Here is a 12709-nt window from a genome sequence, read left to right on the forward strand (position 1 = left end):
AGTATTATACTTGATAAATAAAAATCTAATCATGATTACTTGTTCTTATCACTTTCGTATCAGTTTCCAATTTAAAACCGGATCAACAAGAAATAAAAATGTCTTCTCCCTTTGATGTGGATGAAATAATTAAAACTCTCCTCGCTGGTAAGTCCCCTAAAACGCTGTTAAAATCACCAAAAAACCATTTCAGCGAAACAAAACAACAAAACAAAGAAAGTGAATTTAAAAGAAAGCGATATTATCTCACTATGTCACAAAGTAAGTCAAATTTTTCTCGAGCAACCGATGCTTTTGGAATTGGAAGCCCCCTTGAAGATTTGTGGCGATATTCATGGCCAATATAGCGATTTGTTGAAATTATTCGGATTTGGGGGATTCCCACCCGATGCGAATTATCTATTTTTGGGTGATTATGTGGATCGGGGAAAGCAGTCATTGGAATGCATTTGTTTACTTTTTGCTTACAAAATCAAGTATCCAGAGAATTTCTTCTTGTTGAGGGGGAATCACGAGGTTTCGGCTGTGTGCAAAATTTACGGTTTTTTCGACGAATGTGAGATAAATTCTATTGGCAACACTGATTTTATCGCTATTATTGTAGGTAAACGCCGATACAATGTTAAATTATTCAAGACTTTCACTGATGTTTTTAACACTTTACCAGTGGCGGCGGTTATTGATGATAAAATTTTTTGTTGTCATGGTGGTATTAGTCCCGATTTGTTACACATTGGCCAAATTAGGAACATTGAACGGCCTTGTGACGTCCCCAATTCCGGTAATTAAAAACAAATTTTATAATTAATTAATTAATTAATTTAAGGCCTTTTATGTGATTTGTTATGGGCTGATCCAATCCCATTAACGGGTTGGCACGAAAACGACCGAGGCGTTTCGTTTTCTTTCGGTCCAGACGTTGTTGCCAAATTTCTCGATAAGCATGATTTTGATTTGATTTGTCGCGGGCATCAGGTCCACCAACCCATTTTTTAGTGTTTTTTTTTTAATTGAGTTTCAGGTTGTTGAAGATGGTTACGAGTTTTTTGCACAAAGAAAACTAATCACTGTTTTTTCTGCTCCGAATTATTGTGGATCTTTTGATAACGCTGGGGCTTTAATGTCTGTCAATGCGGATCTACTTTGCTCATTTCAGGTTAGGGATTAATTGATAAAAAAAATGAGCTAATAACTGCAATAATTATTTATTTTAGATTTTAAAACCAACAAAGATTGTCACGTGATACAATTAGTAATTTTAGTGCTTGTAAGTTGGCAAGACACAAGTGCAATTAAATATGCATGTCATTTAAGTATTCCTCATTATGTAATTGTGCATATTTAGGAAAATCAAACGTTTCGTCTTCATCATCCTCATCATCATGAAACACTTTTCTTATCGTTATCACAAGTATTATTATTCCAATAACTGAAATCACGATTACGACATACGAAATCGTATCATCTATTTAATCAAATTAATAATTAAAAAATAAATATTGAGTTACATACAATTCTTAGTATTATTGTTATTCCCATCCAAAAACTTCCCTAGTGTCTCATTTGGATGATTTTCAGTTGGTAACACTGTCGTCGAAACCCTCACTAGTTGTTTATACTCCAAACTGAATTAAAATAACAAATGACAATTGATAAAACAATTGAAACGACTTACTAATAATAACCCAAATATTTGCATGAACATTTGACAAAATTTCCGATATTTTGAACAACTTTGCAGTCACTTTTCCATCCATTATTACCATAAACTAGACACTAAACCGACAATTATTAAAACATACAATATTTTACTTACAGTTGGCACCCCTTCAGCTGTGTTATTTTTGGGTAAATAAACCAAAACATCGCCCTCTCCCTCATTCTCATTTAAAATCGTCGCAAAAAAAATAATCCCATTTTTATCCAAATAATCCCTAAAAATCGCCTTTCCGACACACTTGCCCTTTGTGTTTTTATCAAATCCCAATTTAATCCTTGCGTTAATTTGCCACGAATTTCCGTCAAAAGGCACCGAAATGAAATTATTTTTTGTCAGTTTTTCGACACCAAAAACTAGGGTTTTTAGTTCCAAAGTGAGTGTTTTTTTTAGGTTAGTGCAAAGTTTCTCCATGTAATTGCGTAATTGTTTACGGAGTTTTTCCTTCTCGAATTTGATTTTGTTAGGATCGCTTGCTGTTGTTATAATCAATTCGGAGATTTCGAGGTAATTGCGGACATCGTAGAGGGTCATGGGGGCCCTTTTTGGGCGAATTGATAACAGTTTGCGTTGAGTGTATGAAGAATCATCGTCGGAAAATTTGTTTCTCAATTCTAAAACTTTCTAAAAACAAAAATTGTATTTTCCTAAATCAAGCATTACGTTTAGGATTGATTCAGAGAGTTGCAATTGTGGATTGAAATCGTTGATATTTTTCATTAAGTTGGCGACACTGTATTTTGTAACGTCTGTCAAATCCACCATATTTAAATACCTGTCAATTGTTTCGTCAATTTTTTGTGTGATTGCCTCACGTGAATTATTCACACTGTGTAAAATACCAAAAGCTTCAATAAATGCTTTATTATAATCCTCACCAAGAATTTTATTCATAAATCCTTGCAAAATTATTCTGGAAATTTAATTTCTGTAAACAATGGTTTGAGCCGTGGCTAATTTTTACGTATTATCGACATTTTCGGGGAATTTTGTTCGTATCAGTGGTCCCAAAACACGTCCACAGGAATTAAAATTGTCACAACATTCCAAAAAAGTTTGTATTCCCTCGTCTAAAATTCCATTTTTAAATATTTCCACCAAAAATATATTTTTTATACCAGAAAAAGGTAAAGTAACGTCACAGTTAGTAACATCAGCCATGTTGCATAAAATTACGTCACGATTTTCTAGGTTATAACCGAATTTATACAAAATTGGAGCATCGCCATCTTTATCTTCCGCTCTGCTAGTTTTAAAAGTAAAAGTTGTTAAAAAAGCATCACCCTCAAGGGGGGTTACATCCAATTGTTGTATTTTTGGTGGTGCATTTGTTTCTATAATGACGTCACTTGTTGAAACGGTTAAAACCGATTCAGTTTCATTGATTTCTTCAAAATTTGGACATTTGATAACTAAACGAAACAAATATTTAGCATCGCCTTTCAAACCCTCCCAATTATCTAATAATAATAACAATAATTCTGTTATTTAACCGAAAAAATACAAACCGGACGCTGGCGGTATTATTAAATTGAATTTCCGGTCAAACGTTTCATTACTAAACCCTTCCAATTCATTCAAAAATAAATCTTCTTTCATTGTGACATTTATAATATTTCCAGGCTAGAAAATTTTGAATTTCGCGCAAACCGGTCACAGTTCTACCAACTTACCACCACACTGAGATCTAGATCTGGTGACATCCATTGTAAAGTACAAAAAGACTGTAATTCGTAAATTGTCGCATGAATTTCCACTCCAGTGTTTACAGGAAACTCAATTTCCTCAAATTCAACAACAGGGACGTCATTTTTAACCTCAACTGTGCACGAATCCGTTTCACTAGAGACTTGTACCGAAATTTCGTATCTACAAACGAAAAGTCACTAAAAATACCAAAAAAATCACTAGGTGAGTACAATCCAGGTGTAAACTTCGTCTCCAATTCACTATTATCACTAGTGACGTCACATTTATCACCAGTAATGGCCTCTAAACAATTCCAAACCACTTTTATGTCACCATTGGTATTATCAAAATCACGTAAAATTGCCCTAATTCGTACATTTTGACCAGTTTTTGTAGTCAAATGTTTGACAGGAAGCCTCACCAACAAACCCTTACTCAAAACATTAATTTTTTTAAATTTCTCAGTAACAGTAGTACCATCTAAACTAATCAAATGACACCAAATCGTGTAATTTTCTAAAGCTTGAAACGTATCAGGTGGTATCACTAAATCAGAACTGTGTGATGAAAACACAGTACTACCAACACTACTTGTCAATTCCCAAACAAACTAAAATTTAAAGGTTACTAAATCAGTCAAGTCAAGTTACTCATACATAATATGTTGTTAAGTTGGTACAAATGTTAACACGTGCGTTTATAACAAAAATCGAGTAAGCATAGCAAGTGTCAGGAGCCGATAACAAAAGAGACACTTTTGGTTTTGTGACGTTTTGTTTGACATAGAAAGTTAGGGTTTTTTCATCGATTGGGTTACCCGCATTGAAAATTTTGACATTGAGGATGTATTTAATGCCAGGTATTAACTGAAATTGTTGTTTGTAAAAAAACATAAAAAAAACGAAATTTTACCATTGTATTATTAATTAGAACTAAACCGTTTTGTAATTCCCCTAAAGGGTATTTCTGGAGATAATTGTTTAAATCTCTCACCGATTTCCAATTCATAAGAGTGCATCGTTGTTGATTTTGACATTTATTTTGTCCAATTGTTTGAAAACTAACGTCAAATTTGTAATTTTGTGCATTTTTAGTCCACAATCTGTAAAATTTCTTTGTACTTCCCCCAAACAAAACAAAAATTACCTTATGGTGGTCATGTCATTACTTTTAACACTACCATCTTTATCACAAATATATTCTTCAGGCAAACCAATTTCCTACACATGATAAAAAAGAGTAAAATAATAATAATTTTAATATTTTTACCTCTTCACAATGTATATTTAATACAATAATAATAATAATAAATAAAAATATGTGTGTGTTCATTGCGTGTCAGTGCTTTTTATCCTACTAACCCTTGATAAATCGAATGATATTGACCTAAAAATGTGTTTGTGTTGTCAACTAAACGTTACTATAACAACTTTTCATTTATCCTCGCATATTGAGTAAACTTATTTTGAATTGTAATAAAACAATTAAGTAAATAGCAATAGTCGCGACGCTCTATAAATAGAAATGTCACACACGTGTAACATACATTTTTTTTTTTCATACCGCTGTTACCAATTCCCGATTCACCACTGTATAACCCTTGAGAGAGACTTTAGGCGGATTCATTTGAATTGCAACCAAGAATATATCAATCTAAAATTACAAAAACAACAAAAACGCAATTTATATCATCTTTTTCATTTTAATGTGCATCAAGTAGGTTGTAGAAGTCTAAAAAAGTGACATTGACGACATAAGATTGAGGTTAGGTGAATTTTCGACTACTTTGATGCACATTAATATGAAAATGAGCAAATTTATAGATACTTCTTTACGTGTTGCTGGATCGACTAGATTCATATTCACTTGAAGCAAAGTTTCTTGAACTCGTCGAGCAATGTTTAATGAAGCTTGATGAGAACAGTCACAAAAAACAAAAAGAAGAAATAAACAATAAGTGGAATCGACCAAAAGGCCGATTTCTTTGAAACTGAAACGAATTCCATGGTCTACAATCTCCGAAGTGAAGCCATACACCTATGATTGATGATTTTGAGGTTGGCAACAATGTTTGTTGATTTTTTACCGCGACTGTAATGTTGGCCATCATGAAAAGTGAATAAGTCGAGTAGGTTCTGGCATAGGCGTTGCCCATTTTTTGCAAAAGGTCACTCAATGACAACCATAGCACTCTATAATGGGCTATAATGTAAGCGGAACAATTACGATCAACATCCTTGAATAAATTTTTTTTTAATTGAATTAATTGAGATTTTTACTAACAATTTGAAAACTTTCAGCCAGGGCCGTACTCGCATTTCCAATCGCCCTACAATTAATATACCAAAGGGCACAATTCATGTTAATCATCGTAATTATGTGCAAGTAGGCCGTGGTATGATACAGGGTGAAACCTTCAAGAAGAGCACTTAAAGTCAATAAAAACACCACGGCTAAAATAAGACACCCTAAACTTATAACAATAATCAAAGTACTCAAAAGTGGGAATTGTAAATTTTTGCCTGGAAAAAAAAATTATTATAAGCCTCGTGTGTGTGTGTGTGTTTTACCAGTAATTTTATAGTAGTGTAGTTGGAAACGCCCCCAACTATTCTTATAGTCACACACTTCATAAGCCACGCCCCAACCCACAAAAGGGATAAAAAAATGCGGTATTAAATAAATAATAAAAATAATCGAGTAAATGTACTCGTCAAATTTTTTACTCTTATTGAGTAAAATGTCAAATCGTTCAAAGCCAACTAAAACGACAAGTACTGTAGTAACAACGTAAAACAAATAGGCGTAGAGCATGGGAATGCTGGTCCATCCGAAAGTAATTTTACCAATTTCGCCCCTTTGGATGGGCATCACACCCAAAACCTACAACGAGTCGCATGGTTTCCATGGTAAAAACAACCGTTGTTATGGGCAACAATTGATAAAAGGTGTAAACCAGTGGCGGGTACTCACCCGGAACAAGACTAGTAATAATTTGTGATCCCGGAAAAACTGGTCATGTTCATCGATCACATAGCCATCTTTGGAATCCAATTCGGAGCGTTTTTTGATTTCTTGTGCTCTTGCACTGCCTCTCAACCATTTCGAAATTTGGGAAATATGCAATTCTTTGCCGTAGAGTTGCGCCAAGTCGCTTATTTCCATCTTGAGGGCAAATTAAAGACTGCTGTGGTGGTATAATCAATTGTTTTGTGTGTTGACAGAGCAATTAAAACGCAATGATTAATGTAAAAGTCATAAATTCGGGTCAAAATTCTAGTCAAAATGGCCGCTCGATGAGAGCAAATGGCGGCATCAGCCACCACCAAAGTTTATTCGTTGGAGGAAGTGGCACGACATGATGGTAAAGATGGACGTAGAGTTTGGATTATTTACAAGGATGCTGTTTATGACGCGACAGGTTATGAGGTAAAATGTCACTGATTTGAAATAAAATTTCATTTAGTATGTTTAGCACCCTGGAGGGTTTGAATTGATCATGGAATTCGCGGGAAAAGATGCCTCAATTGCCTTTGACAATGCCAATCATAGCAGTGTTGCAAGGAGGGATTTACAAGAGAGGAAAATCGGTGAATTAAGAATGGTACTTATTTAATTCAATTGAATTTTTTTTATTTTTGTTGTATTGGTAGAGTGATCGTTCACAAAGACTGCGAGGTGCGAGTTCTAGATCAGTGAAACGTGCAGACACACCAAAAGGTAAAAAGAAAACTGATTTTTTTATTGACTTTAATTCGATTTTAGAACCTCGAGGAAGCACTTAATTTAATTTTTCAAAATTGGTAATAACGTCCATTTTGGAACTGGTTGTTGCGTACACAAAAAACATCTTTTTTCGTGATTTTTTATTACAAAGAAACTTTGAAATTTACAAAAATATGTATAAGTTAACCTTGAAAAATTTAAAAACACAAGCGAATTAAAAAATCGAGTGCCGTGCTAAAATATCTTCATAAAAAAATGGACGTCGTCAACGATTGAGCCTCAAATTTCGCCATGAGAGAAAAGAAAAAAACCCTAAACACAAAATGCACAATTGGTCCTAAACTACTGTACAAAATCTACGCTTATTATTGTATGATTACGTCGTCATAAACACAAGGCAAGATTGTTCCGTATTTTATTACCCAATTTTTCCGGTAAAAAACAACACAATTAAGTACACCCCTCGCATTTTTCCAATCTGTCACAGATACAAACGCACCAAACAGATTAGATATGCGAGAACGGAACGCTAGTAAATCAAACAAGTGCAATAATGATAAGCTGCTTGAAAAATTTGCACATGAATGTACGTCGAAATGATGAAAAACATGTGTAAAATGACGTAACGTAAATAGTCTTGTTCGACTAGATGACCACTTCCGGTATAACCCGGAAATTCACCAGTTTGATAAAAACTCTCCAATAATCGTTCTTTCTCTTGCCAACGATCAAACAACCAAGTTGTTAAACTTTCGCTATCTTCAGGCAAGTCTTTACACTGATATAATCGATAGAAAAGAAATGTCTTGCAAGGTGGCCGATGTCCAAACACTATTGATGCCAAATCGATTGGTTCACCCTTTGGATACGCTATTGTTATATCCAAAATCCATCGCAGTGTCGAAACTACAACAATCACCCTGTATTCAAAAACTTGATCCAAGTCAAGTTGGCTACAAATTTAGTTGTCATAGTAACAAAAAAAATTCAAATTTGTTGCCAACATGACGACTGTAATAGCTCTAAAAGTGTTGACATACTTTCCGTCCCCAATGATGATGAGTTATTATTAGCCTTTGGCCCTACTGTTTCCATTATTGAATGCATTGCACCGACTCGTGGCAACGACACATTATTTAATTGTGGTAATCCATTTTTCAAGGCATATTTCTGTGAAACGGCTTTTCGTTTACGTAAAAAACCACCTTCGGGGAATAACACCATCCATTTTCGATTGCGAGGCAAATAAGAGTCTTGTAAATGCTTGATGAGGGCTTGTAATGACTTGTCACGTTTAGTTTTACCCTTAAATTTTTCAGTGTTACATTTTTTTTTTTCTTTTTGTTAATTAATACTGACCGACATTATGAAAAAATCTTGGTGGAGAACACTGACTATACCGAAATTTGTATATTTGAATAAACTATCCATAATCCACATTATATTTGGAAGGATCTGTTTTCGGGGATTAAATGTCGCCATTAAAAGTGGTACGTCACCAGTCGATTGATGATTGGCTATCACTAATGTTCGGTCGTCGATACATTTCGCTATGTCGTCGCCCATTTCGACGACTGGAAAATCAAATTATTAAAAAAAAACACACACACTTTTTCCCATCCTAAACGAGTCGCACATGTGCTAAAGTTTCTACGTAACTATGGTAATAAAAAGGTGCAAAATAAACATCGTCATGGTAACAATAATATAGAAAAATTCCAACCAGTGGCGGGGTCATTTTTCAATAAAATCTTTCACTCTTTTATTAAAAAAGTTTTATATCGCGATTAGGAGATTAGGTAACAACATTAATCTATTGAACAAAACTAAGTAAACATAATTTACGATTGACAGGAAATTAAATATTAGACAGCATTTGTGTTTTCTCAAATTATGTCAAGTCATAACATGAATAAATTACTATAACAATAAGTGGCATTATTACCACACCAGTGAGCAAACGTAATGAAAATAGAATAACCAGAAAATTTACATTTTGTAAAATTCTCGTTTCTTATGAGACTTTTTTAATTGTCACTATACAGGGTGCACCAGAACTCGCGCCCCAAAGAAAAATTTTAAGTAGGATAAGATAGCAGGAACATGGAAAAAACTATCTGTCAAAAAATTTTGACATTTGACATTTTTTTATGTCTATTTAATGACACTGATGATCTTGTATATGTTTTTTTTATAATTATTTAATAAAGGGACAAAAATTTTGCCAATAAAAGCCACAAATAACATTGAACAGAGTTACAATTTAGGATACAGCTTCCTTGTTTCCCCTTTTCATAGCCTATAGCAAAAAAATTTGGAAAATTATTTTTCCAATAGAAATAAATAAGAGTCAAAGTGCAAAATTTAAACCCTTATAACTTCGAAATTTTTATACATAATTTTTTTTTTACATTTTTTCCATGTTTCTGGTATCTTACCTTATATGGATTTTTCTCTGGGGTGCGAGTTCTGGCGCACCCTGTGTGTAAAAGATGCATTTTTACGTTTCGAACACACTAGAAAAAAAACCGCATTGCGATATGTTTAAAAATAAGCGAGTTATTGACGAAAATATGGTAAATAGTGGGAATAATTTACTTCTTTTTTTACATTTTTCCTTTAAGATTTTTGAATGCGACTTTTGCACAATCTTATAGTTTCACATTCCTGATATTCTGGTAAAAACCACATTTTAAAATTTTGATAAATGAGCAAGATATAAGCAAAAATTAAAAAAATGGAGGGGATGATTTTGTTTTTAAATTTTTTAAGACACTTCCAGTGGTCCAATTTTGATTTTTCCAAGAAATTTTGGTATTTTTTCAAAATTTTGACAGAAAGAGATAGCTGTGCTGCATATTATCTGTTGTCTTTTTCTTCTAGTGGAGAGTAAAAAAGTGTGTAGTTAGTAAGGAGAAGGAGGCTTTGATTTTTTTTTTTTGTTAGAGAAATAGTTCATTATTATTGGTAGAATAATATAAATATGTATTGTCGTATCAACAAGAAATTACTCCCTAGGATTTAGGGATATTACCCATAAATTTGGTTAGGTTGGTTTCTGGTGACAAACAAAAGATATCATAACCAAAAATTTAGTCAAAATTTAGGTTAAGTCACCTGTCAGCTTGTATGGATAATTCAATTGATATTTGACAGAAAGTTGACAGAAAACATCAATCGTCAACAACAATGGGTAACCAACCCTAGGCATACAAAATTACTTCTGAAACATTGAAAAACGTAATTTTCCTAAAAATGAGTGACATTTTTGTTTTGTTACCATAGTTACGTGTATACACGTTTCTATGACAATTAAGTTAAACAAATAGACATCTTGATAAACTAAAATCCTTTTCTGAGTAAAGTTTATCAAACAATAATATACATAAATAAAAGCAAACAACGCGTTCTTATCAATTATTTAAATAAAAACGCAGTAGCTTAATTAACAAACAATAATAGTTTGGGAATTTTAATTCCTTTAAAATTCACGACGACATTCATTGATATTCAGTTGAAATTTCACATAGATTCAAAACTGGATAACCTTGTACCTTGTACACAAGACGATTCTTTTAGCATTTTTTGAAATTAAAATCTGACCTAGATAGTGAGATTATTACATTGGATTAAATTTTTCCATTTGTGTTATCACAAACATCAAATAGTGGAGTTACTTCGATAAGATGTAAATGTTAATTTACGTAATATTTTGACCTTGATTATTACCATCGTATCCTGCCGACCAACTCCACATTGATACCATCGCCAACAACCAATGGAAAAAATAGCCTTCTATCCTCCAATAAACATCAGGGTTGACTTTACGAAGGGGTGATAATAATACCATCCATACAACGTATGTGGGAATACAATAGACATTGTTAACTAGAATAAAACACAGCCTGAACAACGCTTTCGGTATCTTGTACCAATTCCTGAAAGGGGACATTGGATTAATCGAAGAAAATCATTACGAAAGGGAGACTTAAATTGGTCTTTTGTTGGTCAATAAAGTTAGGTTATGTTTTGATTTAAATGTGAAATAAATAGAAATGACCTGATGAAACAAATAAGCCCCCCTCTCGTTATGTAACAATTGTAAAAAAAAACACTCACCGTGTTAGATATCGTATATTATCCATTTTTTTTTCACTATTTTTGTTTCATTCTACGAAAAAGCTACCACTTTTGTGCGCGAATATAAAAATAAAATAATCGATGGTTCATGCACGCTAATCGTTTGAATAAATAAAAAAGAAAAATTGTTGAACAACGCGAAATTGACTTTATTTAGTGATAATTCTAGTCTCCGAATTGTCCATTATTCGAATTTTTATAGTTATGTCAGTCTGACACGAAAAAATCAACATAATTTACGTTAATTTCGAGCTTTTGGATGAAATTTTAAGTGCCGGTTTCACATTACGATTTCACTAATAATGAAAATAGAAAAATGAACTGTGATAACAATAATGACTAATTTGACGTAGTGTTAAATGTCAAAGTGACAACGATAGGAGCGCCATCTTGACACAAAAGCGCCGCCAAATTTAAATAACTTTTTATTTAATCAACAGTTAATTGTCCAAAACTTGTTCGAGCCATGCTTCCAAGTCATCTTCGTTGGTTTTGGGGGCTTCAGGAGACTGTTGTGATACAATTAATTTACTTGATTCTTGTGTAGGTGAGGTTTGCTCATCGTCTGACCCAAAAACAGGCCTTGTTTGTCTTAAATGATAACCCTTGATGTAATTTAAGTACTCATTAGTGTTATCTTCCACTCTTTGATCTTCCTTAAACACAATTATTGGAATTTAATAATAAATCGCAAAATATGTACAAACTGTGAAATCATCGTCTCCAATGCCTGACCTTAAATGAAACGGAATTGTCCCCAGACTCTTATCTAATAATGTCAAGTCCAAATTAAACAATTCAGACGCTTCTTTTATTTCTAAAGCAATGTTTTTATCGCTTTTAAATTGAAAATGACTTCCATGTGAAATTGGGGCGTTAGCAAGGATGGAAAAGTCGTTGGTGTTGCTTTTTGATTCAGTTTCTTGCTCATAACGATCCCAGTTGGATTCCAGTTTTGGTTTATGAGGGGGTACATGTGCACCCCCTGGTTTATACTTATTTTTGTTAGTACGGTGCTTCCGCCCTCTGTGAAAATAATTGTAAACTTGACACAATATCACATAACTTGCCTAGATTTCAGATTATCCTCCATTTATATGAAAAATTTATAAACAAATAATCAAACATAACCTCAACTAAATTTGGAGGGAACTTGAGTGGTTACGGTTACACAATTTGAACAAAAAATGTGATTCAAATAAAAGAAATTTAATACCAATAATTGTAAATACACTTAAATGACTTATAACGTCTATGGAAACACCTCAAAGTCTTTTAAATACTTAAATTTGAGTTAAAATAAAATGTGTGTGTCTTTAGACACAATTTTACAGCATTTTTTCGCGTTCGGTTTGGTTGAATTATCAAAATTCTTGTTGTTTTTTCAACGTGTTTTTTTAATTTTTTTGTAAAGAATACGTTTCAGCGTTGTAATTA

The 12709-nt window shown here is 33.1% G+C and overlaps 5 protein-coding genes across 11 annotated transcripts; 2 read left to right on the forward strand and 3 right to left on the reverse strand.

The window, feature by feature from the left end:
* LOC123005780 (serine/threonine-protein phosphatase PP1-2-like) lies at positions 1 to 1483 on the forward strand. Its single transcript, XM_044399736.1, has 6 exons — positions 1 to 147; positions 194 to 556; positions 605 to 781; positions 827 to 975; positions 1022 to 1156; positions 1215 to 1483. The coding sequence occupies exons 1-6, from the start codon at positions 99 to 101 to the stop codon at positions 1242 to 1244; spliced, it is 903 nt and encodes a 300-aa protein (XP_044255671.1). The 5' UTR covers positions 1 to 98; the 3' UTR covers positions 1245 to 1483.
* LOC123005756 lies at positions 1190 to 5131 on the reverse strand. 4 transcript variants are annotated; one of them, XM_044399696.1, is made up of 15 exons: positions 4970 to 5131; positions 4676 to 4918; positions 4553 to 4626; positions 4319 to 4508; positions 4063 to 4272; positions 3637 to 4016; positions 3391 to 3586; positions 3226 to 3340; positions 2836 to 3177; positions 2682 to 2787; positions 2381 to 2630; positions 1817 to 2341; positions 1676 to 1776; positions 1513 to 1625; positions 1190 to 1465 (listed from the first exon to the last, which is right to left on the reverse strand). In XM_044399696.1, the coding sequence occupies exons 2-15, from the start codon at positions 4736 to 4738 to the stop codon at positions 1293 to 1295; spliced, it is 2838 nt and encodes a 945-aa protein (XP_044255631.1). In that variant the 5' UTR covers positions 4739 to 4918; positions 4970 to 5131; the 3' UTR covers positions 1190 to 1292. The 4 variants fall into 4 exon arrangements, with proteins under 4 accessions (XP_044255631.1, XP_044255633.1, XP_044255632.1 ...); XM_044399698.1 differs by lacking the exon at positions 4970 to 5131 and having other exon boundaries at positions 2836 to 3129; positions 4676 to 4891; XM_044399697.1 differs by lacking the exon at positions 4970 to 5131 and having other exon boundaries at positions 1190 to 1429; positions 4676 to 4890.
* Positions 4647 to 6850, reverse strand: LOC123005770 (gustatory and odorant receptor 22-like). Its single transcript, XM_044399716.1, has 6 exons — positions 6380 to 6850; positions 5977 to 6289; positions 5690 to 5928; positions 5493 to 5642; positions 5234 to 5443; positions 4647 to 5059 (listed from the first exon to the last, which is right to left on the reverse strand). The coding sequence occupies exons 1-6, from the start codon at positions 6569 to 6571 to the stop codon at positions 4964 to 4966; spliced, it is 1200 nt and encodes a 399-aa protein (XP_044255651.1). The 5' UTR covers positions 6572 to 6850; the 3' UTR covers positions 4647 to 4963.
* On the forward strand, positions 6519 to 7554 carry LOC123005783 (cytochrome b5-like). Its single transcript, XM_044399739.1, has 4 exons — positions 6519 to 6835; positions 6882 to 7010; positions 7060 to 7126; positions 7172 to 7554. Exons 1-4 carry the CDS (start codon positions 6713 to 6715, stop codon positions 7189 to 7191), a joined length of 339 nt encoding a protein of 112 aa, XP_044255674.1. The 5' UTR covers positions 6519 to 6712; the 3' UTR covers positions 7192 to 7554.
* On the reverse strand, positions 7239 to 12294 carry LOC123005772 (acyl-CoA:lysophosphatidylglycerol acyltransferase 1-like). Of its 4 annotated transcripts, none has more exons than XM_044399721.1 (6): positions 11980 to 12294; positions 11252 to 11924; positions 10862 to 11070; positions 8492 to 8706; positions 8173 to 8437; positions 7239 to 8038 (listed from the first exon to the last, which is right to left on the reverse strand). In XM_044399721.1, the coding sequence occupies exons 2-6, from the start codon at positions 11275 to 11277 to the stop codon at positions 7662 to 7664; spliced, it is 1092 nt and encodes a 363-aa protein (XP_044255656.1). In that variant the 5' UTR covers positions 11278 to 11924; positions 11980 to 12294; the 3' UTR covers positions 7239 to 7661. The 4 variants fall into 4 exon arrangements, with proteins under 4 accessions (XP_044255656.1, XP_044255655.1, XP_044255657.1 ...); XM_044399720.1 differs by having other exon boundaries at positions 11252 to 11928; XM_044399722.1 differs by having other exon boundaries at positions 11976 to 12294.
* Positions 12295 to 12709: the final 415 nt, after the last annotated feature.

Source organism: Tribolium madens, unplaced genomic scaffold, assembly GCF_015345945.1.
Source record: "Tribolium madens isolate multiple individuals breed KSU strain unplaced genomic scaffold, Tmad_KSU_1.1 Scaffold_20;HRSCAF=117;Tcas5.2_LG4, whole genome shotgun sequence".
Classification (NCBI taxonomy): Eukaryota; Metazoa; Arthropoda; class Insecta; order Coleoptera; family Tenebrionidae; genus Tribolium; species Tribolium madens.

Bases quoted from the DNA above. Each gene is read 5' to 3' on its own strand.
- LOC123005772 (XM_044399721.1), bottom strand. From the start codon at position 11,277: ATGGATAATATACGATATCTAACACG. The intron at 11,071-11,251 runs GTGAGTGTTTTT...GTCCCCTTTCAG, and splicing joins AATATACGATATCTAACACG to GAATTGGTACAAGATACCGA. The intron at 8,039-8,172 runs GTATGTCAACAC...TGATTGTTGTAG, and splicing joins ATCATCATTGGGGACGGAAA to TTTCGACACTGCGATGGATT.
- LOC123005770 (XM_044399716.1), bottom strand. From the start codon at position 6,571: ATGGAAATAAGCGACTTGGCGCAACTCTACGGCAAAGAATTGCATATT. The intron at 5,444-5,492 runs GTAAAAAATCAA...CATCAATCATAG, and splicing joins TGGCCAACATTACAGTCGCG to GTGTATGGCTTCACTTCGGA. The intron at 5,060-5,233 runs GTATCTATAAAT...TTGTAATTTTAG, and splicing joins ATCCAGCAACACGTAAAGAA to ATTGATATATTCTTGGTTGC.
- LOC123005783 (XM_044399739.1), top strand. From the start codon at position 6,713: ATGGCGGCATCAGCCACCACCAAAGTTTATTCGTTGGAGGAAGTGGCA. The intron at 7,011-7,059 runs GTACTTATTTAA...TTGTATTGGTAG, and splicing joins AAATCGGTGAATTAAGAATG to AGTGATCGTTCACAAAGACT. The intron at 7,127-7,171 runs GTAAAAAGAAAA...ATTCGATTTTAG, and splicing joins ACGTGCAGACACACCAAAAG to AACCTCGAGGAAGCACTTAA.
- LOC123005780 (XM_044399736.1), top strand. From the start codon at position 99: ATGTCTTCTCCCTTTGATGTGGATGAAATAATTAAAACTCTCCTCGCT. The intron at 148-193 runs GTAAGTCCCCTA...AAACCATTTCAG, and splicing joins AATTAAAACTCTCCTCGCTG to CGAAACAAAACAACAAAACA. The intron at 557-604 runs GTGAGATAAATT...CTATTATTGTAG, and splicing joins TTACGGTTTTTTCGACGAAT to GTAAACGCCGATACAATGTT.
- LOC123005756 (XM_044399696.1), bottom strand. From the start codon at position 4,738: ATGAACACACACATATTTTTATTTATTATTATTATTATTGTATTAAAT. The intron at 3,341-3,390 runs GTAAGTTGGTAG...AAAATTTTCTAG, and splicing joins ATCTAGATCTCAGTGTGGTG to CCTGGAAATATTATAAATGT. The intron at 1,777-1,816 runs GTAAGTAAAATA...TTGTCGGTTTAG, and splicing joins CAGCTGAAGGGGTGCCAACT to TGTCTAGTTTATGGTAATAA.